The 20,941-nt window shown below is 33.2% G+C and overlaps 2 protein-coding genes across 4 annotated transcripts in view; one reads left to right on the top strand and one right to left on the bottom strand.

The window, feature by feature from the left end:
• Nucleotides 1–20,941, bottom strand: part of CCDC151 (Coiled-coil domain containing protein 151) — a 170,421-nt gene that overhangs the window by 115,726 nt on the left and 33,754 nt on the right. The window lies entirely within an intron of this gene.
• The window catches only part of N (neurogenic locus Notch protein), a 153,945-nt gene that overhangs the window by 108,725 nt on the left and 24,279 nt on the right, over nucleotides 1–20,941 (top strand). For all 3 annotated transcript variants that reach the window (XM_076401969.1, XM_076401968.1, XM_076401967.1), the window contains exons 6-8: nucleotides 4,935–5,074; nucleotides 5,145–5,361; nucleotides 15,139–15,294. In XM_076401969.1, the coding sequence (XP_076258084.1) occupies nucleotides 4,935–5,074; nucleotides 5,145–5,361; nucleotides 15,139–15,294 (513 nt within the window). The remainder of the gene's footprint in view (nucleotides 1–4,934; nucleotides 5,075–5,144; nucleotides 5,362–15,138; nucleotides 15,295–20,941) is intronic.

Genomic DNA, 20,941 nt, shown 5'->3' with positions numbered 1-20,941 from the left:
TCCTGCGACGATCTAACCGAAGCTTAACCGCGTAGTTGGCCATTCTCACGGTATATAAGAACGAACTGCGGCCCAGGCCCCCGCCTACTGCTTTTTCGTATCGCTTATCCGTCAGGACCGAATGCTTTTCTGTGGTTTTCGGTTTCCTGCGAGCTTTTCCGCCTTTGTTCGTATTCATCGTCGTATTTTTCGGCTGTTTTTTTTTAACTATGACCTTTTAAAAACCCGTTTAGGACTAGTCCAGATGATTAATTAATAAACTTGATGGCAATTCTGTGCACCTACTAGATCAAGTTTTATGTTTTCTTCTACCTGTACAGGAAGAAGTTAAATTTATATGCTTACGTAGATGGAATACAGCATTCTCTGAAACGATTCATTCAACGTTCATAGATTTAAACATTTTTATATGTATTTTTTAAATTAATTTATTACATTGTTACTAGTCGTTGCCGACTAACCTACAATTTGTCATTCCAATAACTTAAATCTAGATATATATCTAGGAGGATCAATCGCCCCTATCTTTGTGTCTCTAATAATGTTTATGTATTAAACGTTTTTTTTTCTATCAAATAAACATTTCTGTACAACACTACAAGATTAAATAATTTGATTCTTTTGGGTCTGTGTCCTATTCTGGTGTTATCTGGTCCAAAAGTTGTAATACTTCGATATTGACATGAGAATGAAGTATCTCCTCATGTCTCCTTGTGATTCCTTTGATTTCTTGAGTGACAGTCGGTTTCTGAGTCAGTTTATGATTTTGTTCTGAAAAACTTGTATTTATATTACTTTTCGCTGGAAATCCTCATAATTGTATTCCGTATATCAATATAGGTTTCAATACTTGCTTGTATAATAGCTATAATATGCTACTTAACTAATACAATTTTCTGTATCTCAACTCCAGCTCTTTCATTTTCTTTTTTACATAATCCTTCCAGCGAAGTTTTGCATCAAGATTCTTTCCGAGATATTTAGCGCTGTTGCTATATGGAATGATAGTATTATTTAATGTTATCGGTGCGTGTGCGGTCTGATTATACGGGAACTGCACATGCATATATTTAGTTTCATTAATTTTTATTTTCCAGGTTTGGGTTTAATTATTGCTATTGCCACTTGCGTGTTGTAATTTGTGTGTTCTTGCTTCGCTATTGCGTCCGACGGCAAGAATCGCAGTGTCATCAGCAAATGTAGCCATCGTAATATTTTCCATTTGTGATATATCACATGTGTAGAGTAGGTAGAGAATTAGTTCCAACTCCCTTGTGATACACCTACTTTAGCTTCTTTTATTGTAGAATGGGCTTCTTGTTTGATTGTAAACATTCTAGCTGTAATATAAGATTTTGATAGTTTAGTGTATTGTTTCGGTAGCTTTTTATGTGGCTTATGAATAAAGCGTCATGCCATACGTTATCAAAGGCTGGTGCTACATCTAAGAATATAGCCAAACATACCTTTTTACCTTCATATGCTTTTTCAATTACATCTGTTATTCTATGCCTTTTGCTTAATTGTTGAATGTTTGTTCATAAACCCAAACTGGTGCATAGGTATTAGGTTATTTCTCTCTATAATACATTTCTATATAACCTGAAGAAGTTAGTGAACAACTAATTCCCTCTTCTTCTTGTAAACGTGTTCTAATCTCTATAATCTATATATTTGGATCTGTTCGTCGACTATAGGTATATTGACGTCATTGATACATACAAAACTTTGCTGAAATATGTACAAATTATAGTCCTGTCTTTTTGTCAATATTATATATGTTTTTTTTAACCGACACACTTAAAAATGACCTGCATGAAATTATATTAATTTTTAATACATTAATTAATTAATTGAAACACTGCTTAACTGATGAACAATGCTGTCAATATTACGATTAATAGTCAAGGTTGCTTGGTTGCTTAGTTGTTAGTTGTAGTCAAGGCGACAAGGTGGTCGTACTACTTTTGCGATAGTCGCGCTGGGGCATGATAATAAATTTATGTTTGTGATTGTCCATAAGTCAAGAGTGCAAAATCATCAATGACCAGGCTGGGTAAGACCGAATATCTTCTGCGATGATCTCTAAGTTGGTCACTGGCCAATTCGTAGACTTAATAGGATGAGTACCATGGTTCGGTCAAGATAACCTTAACCTTAGTTTATAAAGAGGAGACTCTAAAATATCAAAAAAAAATACATATGGGTTTCAAAATTATGACGAATAATAATAACATAAAAAAATATCCGTTATTAAATGCCAATTTTCTATTAGAAAATAATTAAGTTACCAAGAAATAGCGAAAATATCATTAATTCAAATGATATGAAATAATTTTTCGCCAATGTGAACTCGGAACAAAATCTGTGAGAAACATAAACACTATTCTCATTTCACTCCTACGCGTTCACTCTCTGCACGAAAGCTCTTCGCTTCAGACCAGCTCACGATCTTTTAAACAATCAACCTGAATCAATAGAAACATCGAAAACAACTCAATCCTAATAGATAATAGCGAGAGGCGACCCGTTGAAACAGAAAACGCCATTAATTAAGCCTAAACACATCCGAAAGTCGAGACTTTCACTGTGCAAACTGCCGTACGTCAGTTGTACGACATCCAGTGAAAGAAACGAGAGAGAGAAAAAAAACGCTGTTTACATAAATATCATGGCCCGAAGTGGTACTACGTCGAGACTGAGTACTACTTGATTTTTATTTGGTCTGGGTTATGAATGAGCCCGAGTTTAGAGTACCCAGACTCGTTCGGTTTTATAAGTGGAATGAAATGAAGACGGTGAAGAGGAACCGCTTAAAACGATGACATTTTATGTCAAATAAGTTATTTTTAATGACTTCGAACCCGTATGGTACCTGCATATTTAAAATGGTAATCATATAAGAACTGTGAGTTAATTTTGAGGATAAGGTTTTATTGATAAATCTAAGGCTCTTTATGTAGTATTTCTAAAAATATTATTCATCACTTTTTCCATCAATAATACGTCTATTGAAGCCATAAAAAGGCATTTTCAGATATCTTCGTAGAAGTAATAATGCGAATATGAGGAATGAGAAATTCGAGAGTTTCCCGAAAAATAATAATAATATAGTAATAATATATAATAGTAGTAAATCGCAGTAGTAATCGAATAGTAAATCGCTTCGCCCTTTAAGAATATTTAAATTATTTTCGAAGATATACCTGTTTTTGTAACGCGGCATCTAAAAACAAAATTTTAAGACCATTTTTCCTGAAACTACTTTTTTCTAGAGGGTTAACATGATAACTCAAGATCTATTGAACAGATTTATTTGAAATTAGGTGTGAGCCTTCCCGGTCATTCATCTATCGTATTAAAGGCGAAATCACACTAATAAATAATAGATATTTTAAGGCCATGGAATTTATAATTATGCAAAGTTAACATTTATTATTATTTTTTAAAAATTGGAACAAGGCATATTTGGGGGCACAATATTTATTTTACTGTATAATTTAAATACATCGACAGATTAAACTCTTGGCTTTTAAATAGAAATGGAGACTTGATGATGATGGAGACGACAGTTTAACAGACTTTAGTCAACGTTTCACTTACGCGAACTACGATTCTTGTTATATTTTAATCTCCCTTTTATTATCGTTTATCTGGACTAGACCTACTCTTAACGTGGCCTCTAAACCATGGTTCTATACTTATTAAACCTACAGACTGATTACAATTTAGGAACTATCCTAAAAGAGATTCTCTTACTAAGCTTGGCTACTGGCATGATTCGGATGTTGTTCCCACGTTATCCTCAAGAACAATCACAAATATAAAGCGCATGATATGCGAAATACACTAGATTGTTATTTTAACTGATAACTAAGAATACAATCTGTTTTTCTTATCAATATACGATTAAAGTTCGACAAAGTTCAAAATAAAAAAAAATAATTTGTCCCTTAACATATCCACTTTAAAACAACAAAAATATAGTTTAACTTAATTTTTTTAACTTACATAAACTTACTACTTATAGTTTTCATATTTGATACAAAACAAAAATAAATATGTTCAATAGGTACTTAATAACACTGTACATAACTTTTAAGCATGTGCTAGACTATAATTATAATAAATAACTTTTTGCGAATAAGTTAACAGTATATTCTTTTATTATAAATATTTTGTTTAACTATTACTAACACTTTAAAAAAGAATGTATACTTTAAACTAAACATTCTATAAATAATCTATTGCATTCTGTAAATAATCTGTCGATAGTTCCCAACGCTAGTTGGGTACTAAGCACATTCAACAAAGAAACATAATAAAAATTATACAAAATTAAATAAAATAGGCCGGCTTGGTAGTGCAGTGGTATAGGCAACAGGACGGTCCTCCTACTGTTGCGATAGCCGCAGGTTCGAATCCTGTATTTGAATTTCTGTTTGTGATTGTTTAATATTTGTGAATGTCCTAGGCAAAAGTGTAAAATCCTACAAGGAAAATGATTCCAGTCACGCCAGTAACCAGACTGGGTAAGGCCGGATGTCTTCTGGGATTTCTAGATAAACTATTCCAGATAAACCCATAGTTGGTAAAGGGAGACTTTAAAATATGTAAAAAATAAACTAAATTAATAAAATCGTTTAGAACTTTTTGTCTTTAGGTTAATTTTCTATTTCTTTAAAAATATCGAACACAACATCCGTGGCGCCAATATTGAAATGGAATGATATACTATTTTTAAAATATCAAAGACAACGCAAATGAACCAGTGCTTAATCGAATATATGTGATCAATATGTAATAAAATGATGTTGCTAAAATTATATTCCTAGAAAACAGTTAATTTCTCTAAAGGAGCACCATTTTTGACCCACCCCTTTTTTTTTGTTAATCGATTGCAAACTTTATTAAACAATATTTATTTGTTTCAGGTTTTCGAGGACAACATTGTGAAGAGAATATCGACGACTGTCCTGGTAACCAGTGTCAGAATGGAGGGACGTGCATCGATGAAGTGAACGACTATTCCTGCCAATGTCCATCGACGTACACCGGTCGATACTGTGAACAGGCATGTCAATAATACAAATAGATCCGACATAGGGTATCACTAATATCCACTTTTTCGGTGTTCCTTGCAGGATGTTGACGAATGCGCTCTGAAACCGTCCGTTTGTCAGAACGGAGCTACCTGCACCAACAGTTTGGGTAGTTTTTCCTGCATTTGTGTCAACGGATGGACCGGTCCAGATTGCAGCGTGAACATCGACGATTGTGCCGGCGCCGCCTGCTTTAATGGTGCTACGTGTGTCGATCGCGTGGGCAGCTTCTATTGTAAATGTACACCAGGAAAGACGGGTAAGTATTTTGTCAAAAAGAAACCTCTTGTATTTAACTTATATAGGGAGTGGACAAAGTAATCTGAACACCTGACATATACAATATTTATTTATTAATAAGGTGTTGGGCCACCATTTGGCTTTAAGGCAGCTGAAGAGTTTCCAACGGAATTTTGTCCCATTCTAATACCAAAATATCCGCCAATTCCTTCAATAATGTTGGAGATGGAAATCTACTCTTCCAGAACTCCACTATCTGCTCTAAAACTTCTCACAACGATTCATCTATGTTGAGGTCTGGTAATGTTGGGCATGGAAAATGTTTGATGAAGACTGAACCTTTTTGGCTATGTATATAGGCGAATTATCATCTTGGAATATGGTAGTGTTTGGCACCAATATGCTAGTCATAGCAAGAACTTCATCATTAAGGATATCTAAACGTTCATTCGCAGTAATAATCCGCCCAATGATGTGAATGAGGCAACCAGCTGAATACCATGATATTGCCGCCCAAATCAAAACGAATATGCTTGACTGTTGAAAGCAGATAGTCTTGTTTTGGTATTCTCCAGATATAAACTTAGCTATTTATAGGAAGTAAAACGATGATTAATCTACATTCTTCCAATCATCAACTCTCTAGGTTTTAAAATCGTTGTACCACTTCTTTCGCAGCTTAATATTGGTTTCCATTATAAACAGTTTCGCAATCGCAGCCCCTCAGAATGTTGGCTTTGTGGAGCTCCCGCCGTACCATTTTTTTTTCGAATTTCGATTGAGTGTTGAGTTCCACTGCCACTTTTGCCGGCTTTTGCGAATAGGACTGTCGCAGAACAAAGTGAAACTTAACCTATATATGAATGAAAATATATCAAATTTAACCTATAAACCTGGCGTTGTAAACTGAGTAATACATACGCATCGTTATTATTTCCACAAAAGCTACGCATGCAACAAAATGTGCTATATTGCATGGTGTTCATATTATTTTGTCTAGTCCTTGTATGTGCTACATCACGTTTGATCATCGATCGTTTTCTGATATTGACTGGGTTTGTCGGCATCAAATGAATCTAGGAAAAAACATTAGTTTTTTTCTGGTAAAATTTATAAATATTGTAAATATATATTTTGTTCTGGTTTTGATCTCGTTCTTTCATTAATTTTATGACTTTATCTTATTATTCAAACAAAAATATTTCCTCGAACTGTTGCTAAAATCGTAGCTGAAGCCGTATGGCCAAATAAACATGCATGAACATCATGATTCCTAAGATCCTAAGTTTTCACAAGATGTTGCAACTTTACATTATCATATATTTTTTTGCAAAACATTTTTTGGAGACCTGAACATATGCGATCGAAAATACTCAAAATTTGATGGAATTGTGAATAAAAACGCCTGAAAATCGATGGAAAATTGTATGAAAATTTTGAAAAGTATGGATATGTTTACGTATTGTTATGTAAGCATTTGAAATGAAGTTTTTGATGCTAAATTTTAAAGATCTATTTTCATAGCTATTGCAAAAAAATATCGATATATTTACGATACTTTAGTTATATATAATGGGTTAGGGAAGAAGTAAATTCGATTTTTTCACGTTTTCTAATTTATTCATATAAAAATTAATAAATTATAATGATAACAAATATAAACATAATCAAACATTAATTAGTTATACATGTACGTTTTTATCGATGGCCATTTTTCCGGTAAAACCATAACTCCGCACTGGGCAACTTGTGAGATTTCTGAGAGAGAAAATGAACCAAGTAATTTGAACAGCGCTATCGTGATAGAAGACAACGTATTTCCTATTAATCATTTTTTACTACTTTTAATCGCCCGCTTTACTAGCATTAGGTGTTGATAATAGAGAGGAATGAGGAACAATTCCTTTCTAATCTGTCCAAACACCTAAATCACTTTCCTTGGATTGATTTTATTGTTAATTCATGTGAAATCCATCTATAGGGTTTCTTTTGATATCTACTCTTCTGTAAATGTTTCAAGACTGTTTTACGGTTGATGTTCAGTTCCAATATTGAATATTGCCAATTTGTCAAATTCCTCAATAATCCAAATAAATAAATTGGCGAGAAATAAATAATGTTTATTTTGTATCTTTTCATAATATGGAATAAGGTGTAACATTTTTATTTCATATCATATATTTCCATATCATTAATGACGATTAATACTGAATACCGTTTTTAATAAAATGATATGGCATTGAAGTATGGAGTATAAAATATGTCACTTTGTCTAATTATTTTTAGTTTTTTTCCTGAACAAAAATAAATAAACCAATTCTAACTTCTTCTAATATTATTAGAGATAATAGGTCAATTGAAAAGTCCCCAGCCTTCCATAGTAAAACACATTTTTTTTGCAAAATTAGTTTTTTTATTCAACATAATTCCCTTCAAGGGTAATACATTGATTATAGTGACCCTCCAACTTTTCGATACCATTTTTGTAGTACGATTTGTCCTTTGCTTCAAAATAGGTCTCAGTTTCAGCGATCACCTCTTCATTCGACGAAAATTTATTCCCAGCGAGCGTTCTTGTGAGATCTGAGGACAGGAAATAGTCGCTAGGGCTCAGATCTGGAGAATACTGTGGATGAGGAAGAAATTCGAAGCCCTATTCATGGATTTTTGCCATCGTTTTCATGGACTTGTGACACGGTGGATTGTCTTGGCGAAGCAACACTTTCTTTTCCTTCAAATGCGGCCGTTTTCAGCGATTTCGTCCTTCAAACGGTAATATAACGCTATGTAATAGTCGCTGTTTATGGTCCTTCCTTTTTCAAGGTAGTCAATGAAAATTATTTCATGCGCATGCCAAAATACAGAGGCCATAGCCTTGCCAGCCGGCTGTCGCGTTTTCCCACGGTTTGGAACGGGTTCATCGTGTGCAGTTCATGTGTGTTCACTCGGATGAGTGTCGACTGGACTTCGGAGTGAAATGGTGGAGCAATTTTTCATCCATTGTCACATATCGACGCAAAAATTAGGGTTTATTACGCTTGATCATCTTCAAACACTGCTCCGAATCATCAACTTGTCGTTGTTTTTGGTCAAAAGTGACCTCGCGCGGCACCTACTTTGCACAGATCTTTCTCATAGCCAAATATTCGTGAATGATATGATGTACAAGTTCAGTTGATATCTTTAGAGTGTGCTATTTCGTTCAATTTCAATTTACGGTCATTCAAAATCATTTGTGGATTTTTTAAATATTTTCGTTGGTAACCACCTCTTTTGGGCGTCTTCGGTGCTCATTTCACCACGTCTAAACTTAGCATACCAATCCTTGATGGTTGATTTTCCTGGGGCAGTATCCGGAAACTCGGCATCAAGCCAAGTTTTTGCTTCAACTGTATTTTTCCCTTCAAAAAGCAATATTACACGCGAAATTCCTTTTTATCAATTTTTTTCACAATAACAAAAGTTGCTTCACTCAAAATGTTATAATTCACTAACTAATGATCCGACAGCTGTCAAATTTGTACACGCATCTTTTGAGGGTTAGGGCTATCTAAAAAACATATGGATCTAATTCTTGTAGCGCCTTCTATGTGTCAGGTCGGGGACTTTTCAATTGACCTGTTATACCACTTTAAATCCATCTATTAAAAAAAAAACGAGAATAAATGTTTTCGCCAACTCTATATACTTACATGTAGACGAGATTAAGAAAGAGCTCTTTGGTGATCGTAATATCCCTGTCCTTTTATAGAAACATCAACGGATACGCGATCGGTGCTCATATTACTTCATATGCATGCAAATTGCGCAAAATAAGGCGAGATCTCGAACGGGAGAACTTCCATCCGATTAAAATCAATCGTATAACGAGCCGACAAAAAAATAATGGGCGCCCTCGTTCGCCATTAACCAGAAAACGGACAAGAATAACGTTCGGTCCGGTCTGCTCGTCGGTCCCGCTTCATCTTGTCGTTTCGCCGCCGCCGCCTGTTCGGAAATTTAGCCTATGCAAATAACTCGCAAACTGGTCCGCCGCAATTTTCACTCAAAAACGGTGAAGAGCGCCGTGATTATCGACGAAAAATGCGACCGGCTCGATCTCCCTTACTTCTTTGCATAACCAGTTACTTACGTGCGCGAACATAACTCTTGATGTACCATTGATTTCCTCTTGCTGATGTAACCCACAACCGAATAAATGTGGTCCGGACTTTCAATTAATATACGACTCATACGAATATTAGGCGGTGGAATTAATTCGTAGCTGTAGATATTGTTCCTTTTTTTTTAATTAAATACTACTCTATACTACAGTCAATGAATGTCGTGTTACTTATTAGCTGAACTAAATTTATTATTTTATGGAAGTAATACAATGAATATTAAAAGTTCAGTTGGATAATTAGTGGATTCGTGTTCGTTTATTATACAGTCAATAGATTTGAATGGATGTAGAGTACCAACGATTTGATTCTGAATTATAAAGTTGAAGTCATGCGCATCTTTATTTTTAGCCGTCAAAATTGCTCGCTCACTTAATCAATTGTTATTTGTGTGGTTAGCAATGATGTTCATAAATATTTTGCTGATGAGCTCTTCTTTCGATAAACACGAAATTGCAAAAATTGCTTGGACAAATATTCAGCATATGTGTCGTTCAACAATGTAACTCTCATGTTTGCTGTCACTTGAAGTTTCTTCACGTAGCGCCACAGTTTCGATGATTTGAGACAAGCGTTTATTTCATCGGCAGCAGTCGATCTTGGAAGTGTTTGGCGAATATCGCCAGAAAGTAAAATATTTGCGCCACTTTCTCGAGGCTAAGCTTTTAAGGTTCCAAAAAATTATTTTTGCGGCCATTACAGAGTGTTTTGTAATGTTATATGTCGGTTGCTCAGTAGTTGCGCTAAATGAGCCGTACAGCATCCTTCTAACAACTTGGCCGCTGTTCCAGAATAAGCAACTGCTACCGCAATTTCGGATCTCGCACGGACATTTTTCGGTTTATTTCATCAACAGCAGTCGATCTTGAAATGACTGGCAGTGTTTGGCGGAAATCGCCAGATATTAAAATCATTGCGCAAATCTTTTAAGGCTCGATCAAAACTTCTAATGCGCCATTGCGCGTCTGCTCCAGATGACAGTTTTTGAGGCGGCTAAAATTTTTACAGAGTGTTTTTGCAATGTTACATGTCGGTTGTTCAGTAGTTGAGAAGATTTAATGGCAATTTTAACGTTTTAACACTATACCCTTCTAACAACGTGGCCGCTATTCCAGAAGAAGCAACTGTTACCGCAATTTCGAATATCGCACGAACAGTGGCCAAAATCAATGACATGAGGAATATATTTTGCGATAGGGGTACATTCGAATTTGAACTGATTAAGCTAATTTGTCGATTATATTCACGTTCACATTCCAATTTTCTATTAAATGCATCATTTATTCCGCGATCTGGCGCTGACATCCCTAATCTGACTAACAAACTGCCGCACATGAAGTAACATATCTTCGATCAAGAACAAAGCCTGATTATGCAGCTCCTTATTTACCTCAAGTTCAAGATTCCTTGAGCTGACACGAAATCGATAATAAAATGCCTTCTGACATGTTATCTTTATGTTTGTTTCACATGTCACGTGGATTAGATGGGAAGCATGTAGAAATGATGATAGCAGATGATAATGTGCGTATCTAACTTGCAGAAATAATTGATTCGGCGATTGTCCTGTCCCAATGAGTATAATTTTCAAGCAAATTGAGCTCTTGACATGCTGCACGACATGTTGTTTGTTGCTTTATTTAGGGCTCATACGCATAGATCTAGGAATCTTCTCCTGTGTAGATGTTACACACAGAGCTTTTAACACCGCTATATTTCTGAACTTTTGTCAAATTATGCAGGATCCAACGTGAACAAAGCTGTTTCACAGCTACATGTTTATGCAATATTTTATTAATGCTCGTCATACTAATGCCCAAGCATGACTCAATCTTACGGTAAGTGCACATGACGATCTCGCAATATATTTTCGCGGACAACATTAATGTTTTCCATGGACGATCTTCACCATGATTTCTTAGCGAACTGTGGCCAGGATTAAATGTGTTATACCAATGTTTCTCAGTAGCATTGCCAAGCGTTGAAGTACTTAATCGATACACTCTGGTCTTGATAATCAACGTCGAAAGTCGTAAGAAATCATCACACGAATATGTTTAAGTTAACTCCAATTTTTATTTTTTAATCACTGTAAACAACACAAGTTGTACTCAAATGGCAAACCTTCTGAAGAAAGTTATGGTTAAAAATGGCCAAACTTTCAAATTAAAACCTCATATGGGGCCTAACAACACGCTCAAAATATGAATAACGACTCTCGTACAAGAAGGAATATTGAGATATAAAAAAGAATAAATCAACGGAGCGAAATCAGGCAAATAGAATGATATAATATTTGATGACGTAGTTGCAAGGATCTCATTGTCTTGCAGAAAAACCAAGAGTTATCGCCCCATTATTCCGACTTCTTGAGACTTGCAACAACGCTAAACACTCAAATAATATTTACACGTTAACAAATAATAAAACGGTGCATAATTGTGGCTGTTAACACACATATTGAAAGATGGACAGAGCGATATTTTTAATAAAAATATATTATCAGATCATGGCTTTTTACTGCCTCCGAGACTATTTTAATTGAACGGATATTACGTCGACGAGTATTCAGAAGCGAAAAAACCCGGATCCGTTATTTGGAACGTATTGAATCGCCGAAAAAACTGCACCAAAAACTGAAACGTGATAATGCGATAGAAAATGGCTGCTCAATCAACCTGAAACCCGAACGATTTAAATAGTATAATACGCAAATTAGTCGTTTAATAAGGCCCCGTTCGTACTTGATAATAGAATATAATTGTGGATGGTAAGCGGTATTTATCAGTTCGTTCGTTCTTTGTGAGAAAAACAACTTTTTAAGTGTAGAAATTCATTTTTTACGCTATAATTATGCTTTGGTTTGGTTTTTTTGTTGTTTCTATTAGATCTTCATCAATTTGTAGCCTGTAGCTCATCAACATATTTAGCTATTTCACACACCTGCTTTACTGTTATGTCAATTTTTCAATTAAATCGCAGATAAGAGTTTATGATTGTTAGAAAGACGAAGAAATCAATTATTAAAAGATAATAAAAATACTCCGAAGGTATAGCTAAATTTGTTGATGTTGCCTTAAAATTTTGAAAATTACTTTAAAATTCAATGTTGGACCAAATAAAACAAACAAGACTAAAATACGAACGCTATATTTTAAATACAACTATTTTAAGTTGATACTAATAAAAAAAACCAATTGATATTTAAATATAAGTAAAATTAAATACATATTACGTATGATATGTATAAGTTAAAATTACAAAAACTTTTATTTTACGGAAAGATGTGCCGTCATTCAAAGAAACACTGAGGGGTTAAATTTAACCCCAATCATTAGACGTCATACCCATCATACTTCTTATAGTCTTAGATAAACACACCGCCTTGTTCCTTCGAATACGCAGTCTTCGTAGCTTTAAGTGTAATACGCAACGACCGTGGTCGAATACTGCTCGAGTATTGAGCACCATGCTATATCATTCGCACGATATAACATTAGTATTTATAACACATAAGCTGTAAAGTCTTGGACCTAACACATAGAAGACGCTAGTATTATTGCATTCACCGCTTTTTCAGTTAGTACTAACCTTCAAACGAAAACTGTTAAATTTCATTCAGGATATTCTACTCATAAGTTTGTGAGTTATTATGCTAAGAGTAACAGTACTTTCGTTATTTTCAAAACAATGGATCAAAAACAATTTCGTGCTTTAATTTTACACTGCTTCTTGATGGGAAAAATACCTGAATGCAAAGCAATGGCTTGAAAAGTGTTATAAGGACTCAGTAGACTTCCAAATGAGGTGGTAACACCAGAAAACATCAAAAAAATCCACAAAATCGTTTTGAATGATCGAAAAGTGAAGTTGCGTAAGATAGCTAATGTTCTAAAGATATCAAAAGAACGTGTAGGTTTTATATTGCGTGGGCATTTAACTATGAGAAAGCTCCGTTCAAAATAGGTGGTGCGTTTGTTCACAATTGGACTAAAAATAAGAACTCATTGATGATTCTGAGCAATGTTTGGCCATGTTTAAACGCAACAAACCGGTCGTTTCGAACGAAAAAAAAATCGGTACAATGTATTTTATTCAAAATATTGTCCATCGGTAGTCGCTACTTTCCAATGCAATTTACGGATTCCGTATCGAAAGAAAAATGTTTCTTTTGAGGTTATCCACGAATAGACCCATTTTTTTGGTCCACTAAATACAAAACATTGACTTGAAGCTATGAGTATTTGGTTTTGTCGTTGGTATTCATGCCTGACCAAGGTGGTCCCCATTTTTTTTTGCGCTTTAGATTATTATAATGGATTCACTTTTCGTTACCGGTAACAGTACGATGCAAAATATCTTTCTAATTTTACCATTGAAGCAGCATTTCACACATAACCCAATATCCATTAATGTCTCTTGGACCTTAATATCTACCAAGCATTTTATCCATCGTGTCTACTCCAGCTTTAGACCAGTTATAAAACTCAATAATTTCGGGTTTTTTCTTTGTACTATCACTAGTTTTAACTTCATGATGCATTGATGATGCATAATTACTACCTTGTTTTTATTGGCACGTAACTACATAGGGCAACTTTTTCATGAAAGCCAAACACAATGGATAATTCTTCTCACGTTTTTGATATAGCCATTGCTGGTGGAATGTACGCTTTATTTTTCTTCGAGGTGTCAACAATTGTCAAGTTCCAAGATAGTAAAAATTTTGCCAGTGGAAGAGTAGTGAAGAAATTATCCATTGAAATGTTTCTACCGGATTCTGTATACGGTGCCACCAAGTCTTTGACAACTTTTTCACCAACGTTTTTCTCACGACCATCTTTCGATTTTCCAGTGTAAAGCTGTCCAGTAAGTGGATACGAATTTTCAGCACCACATATCCACCATACTTTAATTCCATATTTAGCTGGCTTTGACGGAATATACTGAGTGAATCTAGTTCGACCTCGGTATGGATAAAGTTGCTCGTCAATTGTCAGGTATTCTGTTGGCTTCAGTACACTAATGACTTGCACATCTGCCACGCTATAGGTGGGTACCCGGGTACCCAGTAATCGAACGAATGGTGAAAGTTTGGTCAGTGACCGGACGGTTATACTAAACAAGTAAAACCCCACAAATGCTATTTGCTCGCTACAAATTCATACATTTTCAACGCACTGAAAAAATATTTCTTCTCACTTCAACGAAATGACACATACTGAAAAGTGATTAGTCAGTGAGGCTTCAACACGAAGTTGGTTACAAATGTAGCCAATGCGATTTAATACATAGTAACTCCGTCTATTGTAAATCCTTTTAAATTAATATATAGGCCAATACACGCTATATTTTAAATACAACTGATTGATACCATTTAAAAAATTCTTAATTAAAGTTGAAGTATAGATAAGAACTAAAATATCTTAATATATGTAAATAAACATCGTTTATATTTTAATAATAATTAGTTATCTTTAATAAAAAGACCATATTTAATTTAATATATTTATTTAAATGAAAATGTTGTTCATGCAAGTGAAAATGCATGACCTCTGACTAGGTGTAGATTATCTAAACCTTTATAATTGTTATTATAGCCAAATAGTTATTATTCAACTTTTTTCTGCTAGGTTTGTTATGTCATTTGGACGATGCCTGTACCAGTAATCCCTGTCACATCGATGCCATTTGTGACACAAGCCCCATTAATGGTTCATACACTTGCAGCTGTGCATCGGGATACAAAGGAACCGACTGCTCGGAGGATATCGATGAGTGTGAACAGGGTAAGAGTTTTTTTTTATGTTATTTTTATTCGATGAAACCACGCGCACGCATATTGGTGTACTAAAATATCGGCAACGCCACCCCCATCGTCAGTACACGCACTACGTCCGCTAATTACAAGTGAGGATGGCCGTTGTCGTTAATAGTACCGCCTGATGCTCTCACGGTCGTCGTCGCGTCTTCTTGTCAATGACCGAAGTACTGGTCGCTGGTGACGGCCACATGGCGCACCGAAATGGTCGATTCCAGTTCATATAGCATTTTCTCAAAGAACAATACCGAATACGAACAATAAGTATCGAAATTTGAATGTGGATGATGTCAAATTCGAAAAGTCGATGGTATGATATCCGTGAGAACTTGGTACAGTTATTTTACATCATATTTTAGATAATAACACGCATCTTACGGACTGTTCATCCGAATGTATTCGGAATTATCGAATTTAATACGTTTGTTTTAATGTTATGCATTCAGTCATTAAAATTTATATTCAAATAATAATATCAGTATTCAATTAAAAATGTTGATAATAATGAAAATTTTAAAAATAGAGTCAAATATTTAACGTTAACTCAAATGGTGAAATTAAATTAAAACAAGAAAGTGTATTTGCTTAATTTGTGTTAATCTGTTTTCATTTGTTTCTTTTGACTTTCATTTGAATAGTTTGAAATGTTGAATGAAAGGCGTGTTTATTTTTGAGTATTTTGAATAAAGTTAAGTAAAACCTGGGTTCATTTTATGCTTAAAATTCCATCATATATGTATTAGGAAGTTTTGAGTGTATTAGGCATATAAATTAGTTTTAAAGTTTTTTTTTAATTTGAGATTTTATTGTGAAAAATCAGTACAATATATTTCATTCGAAGTATAGTCCTAAATTCATGTTGATAAAAACAATGTATATTTTGTGATTATTCACGAATCGATCAATTTTTTGATATCTTCATAAGAACTAAAACACTGCTCTGACAATTAAGGACCCGGATATATCGGAACAAGTAGTAATCAGAAATATCAATGTCTGAAGAATATTGCGGGTAGGGTAGCACTTTTAATGTTTCCAAGTATGTTTTCACACTTTTTTCAACATGTGATCGAGCGTTGTCATACTGAAAAATAACATCATTGTGTCTTACTCCGGTCCTTTTCCTCTGTCCCAAACCATCATCCCGTCATTTGTAATCGATAGCGATCCCCATTGATGGTTTCATCGACTCACGTGTTGAAATCGATGGAGCATAGTTGCCGTAAGCTTCAGACAACATTCGACGACCTCCTGCAATTGCGATTTATTGAGTATAAATGTCTTGTATGAATGAATTTGTATTTTCAACGTACTGGCAAAAATTGTGTTCATATTTCGACATGTAGTTGGTTACAAAAGTACTCGATGTGATTTAATACACAGTAACACCATCTATTGTAAATCCTTTAAAATTAGTATATAGGCCTGATATATTTTTGTTATTAACGATTTTATTGCATTGTATTAGCTTAATATGTTAATATTAACAAGTTATGTATGAATCGACTGTATTAAATATTTACTATTTTATTTAGAAAACTGAAGAACATTAACATACAATTGAGACAAACCGAAAAATTAATTTAAAAAACGAGAATAAATTTCATAAAAATATCAATCCTCAACTCTCTGAATATATATTGGGTAATTTACATTTCAAATAACCTCCACCGAAACCAGCGTCTAATAAAAGGCAATTAGAATGCCTCCATAAACAAATGTCCAGCAACACCACTACCTTGTTCCATTTAGAAATTGATTAGCTATCGTGCATTCGATTTAATAATTCCACTTTTAATGAATTTCGAATGAGAACAAGAGCCTCTTTGGAACCAATTAAGGGAGCTAAATAAAGATAAAAATATTAACATTATTTTACTATTAAATGGAATAAAACATAACATAAAACTGACAGAAATCGTTGAGACTTTGTGAAGTAGGTTATATACCAACTAAATTTAGCAAAAATAAATTAAATTAGCTGATAAATTATAAAAAGTTAATAAATTATGTTTATGTTAAGGATATTTTAGTGTATTGTTGACACTTTGTGAATAAAGCTACTAAACAGAAATATTTCATATTTTTAATAGCGACATTACTCTACGTACTGTTGATATCTATGAAAAATACTTTGGTGACTTTTATGAAAATTTGTAATTGTGCTTAAAAACGTTCCCTCAATTTTTAAGAAAAATATATAACAAAAATGGCGCGGAGCTGTTGAGGTTTGACAGAGCAAATGCGAGAACGTTGTGAAGAGCAGGAAATTCAACAGCTCATTCTCATAAGATGGAAAAGTATTCGATGAATGACGTTTCACCTTCTAAAAATAACTAATGCAAACAAATCGTTCGACACCTGAGCATATATGAAGTGGATCCGTCGACGATAAGTGCATTCAGTAAAAGAAGATACCAGTAATTCACACTTGTGGCGCTATTAACATATCACTGTTTACTATAGATGTACCGGTACTGTGCAAAAAATACATAAAACAACTATGGAGATTGTTAGAAATAGTATATTAAATACGACTTAATAAATATATTCACCACTATATCTCCCTCACTAATGTTAAAAAATTTTGGAGTCATATATAACTGACTGATACAAGCCAGTATATATATATATATATATATATATATATATATATATATATATATATAAATCAGCAAGTAACCTCGTATAGAAATACAGCCAAATATTTGGCATAACCCTTGACGTTAAATATCAGTATTCAGCGCTATCAGCATATAATGAGCTTTTACTTCACCAAAAGTTTTGAAACTAGTGTGGGCTTATGTTGTTCAACTCTGAGTCTGCTATCTGCCAAAGCAATAGAAATATTGTACAAAGATTACTAAGCAAGATACTGAGAGGTATTGTTAATGCCTCATTGTACATTCGTAACGACCTGCATAAGGTAGAAACTGTCGATAACGTTATCAAGGACTACGCTCAAAAATATGAACAGAAACTCCATCAACACATCAATGTTGAGGTTCTCCAGCTCCTAGATAATATCTTTCGGTAATCAGTCAGTAACATCAGCAGTCCAGTAATAAGTCAGTAATATATTGTTAGTAATATTTAGTTATTTTTAATATAATGATAATATTTTCAACAACAATGGGTTAAACAAATTATTCATAAAACAAAACTTCAAATAACTCAATAAATGTACATTTAAGCTATTTAAAATTGTTGATACATTGTTGAGACAAATGTCCAAGAATCCTTGGATGCCAAAACCTTGAATTAAGGATCTTGATGATTTATAAATAGGTCATCATAAGAGTCAAAGAATAATATCAATGGCGCTTATGTTAAGAATGTTGATGTTTTATGAAACAGGCTTATACAATATCAACTGGTATACACATGATAATATATTTAAATTAAAAATGTTGGTCAGTTGTTGATATTTCTGAAACTTAACTTTAAAGAAATGCAAAATATATATAAAAACTAAAACATACATAAAAACATAAAATAAAAAAGAAATATAAATATACATACAGTATATATATATATATATATATATATATATATATATATATATATATATATATATATATATATGTGTGTGTGTGTGTGTGTGTGTTTTCATAAAATTAACAAAACTATAGCAATATAGAAAATGATAATGCTTTATTGATACTTACGAAACGTTTATTAAATATCAAACAAGATTATTAATAAAATTTAACTGATATACAGTTATATAAGTATACAAACAACTTGACTGCAATGACCAAAATAAACAGGATAATCTATTAGTGTTACGGAGTTAAATGACTCGTTAAGCGGGCCTCGCATTAATTACCAATGTTCAAAGCCAACGCTGATAGAAAATTAACAACGGAAAAGAAACACTGGGCAACTGTTACACGAAGAACGAATTTCATATGGGCATTCTTTTTCTCCTTAATTCTCATCTACATTAGATACACCCGATCCTTTTTTTAATTGTCAGGCTATTCCATTGTGCGGCGGCTTACCTATTTGTTTAGACGATTACCGGCTTCTGTCCGTGGATAATCTTTCTATTCACGGTCCTCCGGAGCCTGGTGAATATGAAAAAATCGATTATTCTTCAGTTAGCGTCGACAAATCGACGAACCATTCCTTCGGCTTTTGTTTGCATAACGAATCTGCTTCGACGCCGAGGTGTTATCGAACTCTCACAAAAGTTTTTTTTGTTCTTGTACTTTCAACATCCAGGTACCGAGCCCGCTCGATAACTAGTGGTCGTCGTTTTTATTAAAGTTAATTTTAGTAAAATATGGTGATTTAATGAAGGGATCTCAACAAAATGTTGATTTTCAGAAAAAAATTAAGGTATCAACACATTTTCAACTTTCAAAATTGGTAACTTTTAAAATTATTAAAAAGCACAAGAAGTGACGGGATACCTGATTGATGATAATATTGAGCACAGCACAGAAAAAAATCGAATACCCACCAAAATTCTTGGTATTAATAAAATCGTTTAAATAAACCATACTTATATTGAAATTCGATAAAATACCAATGTTAATTAGTGTATTCAAATTATTATTATTATTATTAAAAATATAATTAATAAAATTGCAATATAAAAATTAATATAATTGATTTTAATGGCTACGGTTAGTATTTTAAGAAACAATGAAACGTTGATTTCAGCTATATCGTATTTGTCGATCATAATGAAAAATGTATTAATATGAATCGATCTATAATAACAGTAAATAATGTTTTAGATCATATTTTGCTGGTATTTATTTGATTTTAATGAAGATAGCTAAACAAAATGTTATATTGTTGATTTCCAATGAAAAATTAAAGTATCTGCATTTTCGACATTCAAAATCAGTATCTCAAAATATATATTAATGTTGATGTAATTAATGAAAATTACAATAAATTGCAGGAAACTTAATTGATGATAATATTGAGCATATTGATGTTAGCATACGTTATTGATTTCAGTAAAAACAAAAATCGAATAACCCAAAATTGTTAATATTAATGAAATATTTTAAATAAACAATACTTGATATATAATTTCAATAAAAATATCAATGTTAATTATTATTTTTAAATTATGGATTGACAAATAAACCGTAATACTAATAAAAGGCACTCTATAAAATATTTTTAACAAAAAAAATTGAACCGACTTCAAAATTAATTAGGAACTCACTAAAAATTAAAAAATAATCAAACTTAGATTTTTAACACCAAAAAAAATATTTAAATAAAATATGTACATAATAATAATTGTAATAAATATATAAAAATAAATAAAAACCTTATGTAATCTATCTACTGCCAACTGACTACTTTGAAGTCTGTGCCGAACCCAAAGTTATATTAATTTAGATTTGTTTTGTTGGTAATTTAATTTTTTTTGTATGTCACGAAATTATATTATTATTTTTGTATATTTTTATATTGGCCCCGAGATTCGCTACCTAGCCTAGGTGATTTGACAAATGTTCTAACTATACAACAACAAAAACTTATCGTCCCCGCCGGGAATTGAATGCGTGACCTCCGTTTGGGAGCTAGACTCTTTAACGATTATACCATAGAAGCAGTTCTCAACAATATTTCTACGAGATCTT

The sequence above is a fragment of the Rhynchophorus ferrugineus genome, unplaced genomic scaffold, assembly GCF_030347505.1.
Source record: "Rhynchophorus ferrugineus isolate W39M unplaced genomic scaffold, kcgeb_rfMv2 rfM4, whole genome shotgun sequence".
In the NCBI taxonomy this organism is placed as follows: domain Eukaryota; kingdom Metazoa; phylum Arthropoda; class Insecta; order Coleoptera; family Curculionidae; genus Rhynchophorus; species Rhynchophorus ferrugineus.
This window is presented reverse-complemented; position numbering and strand designations above follow the sequence as displayed.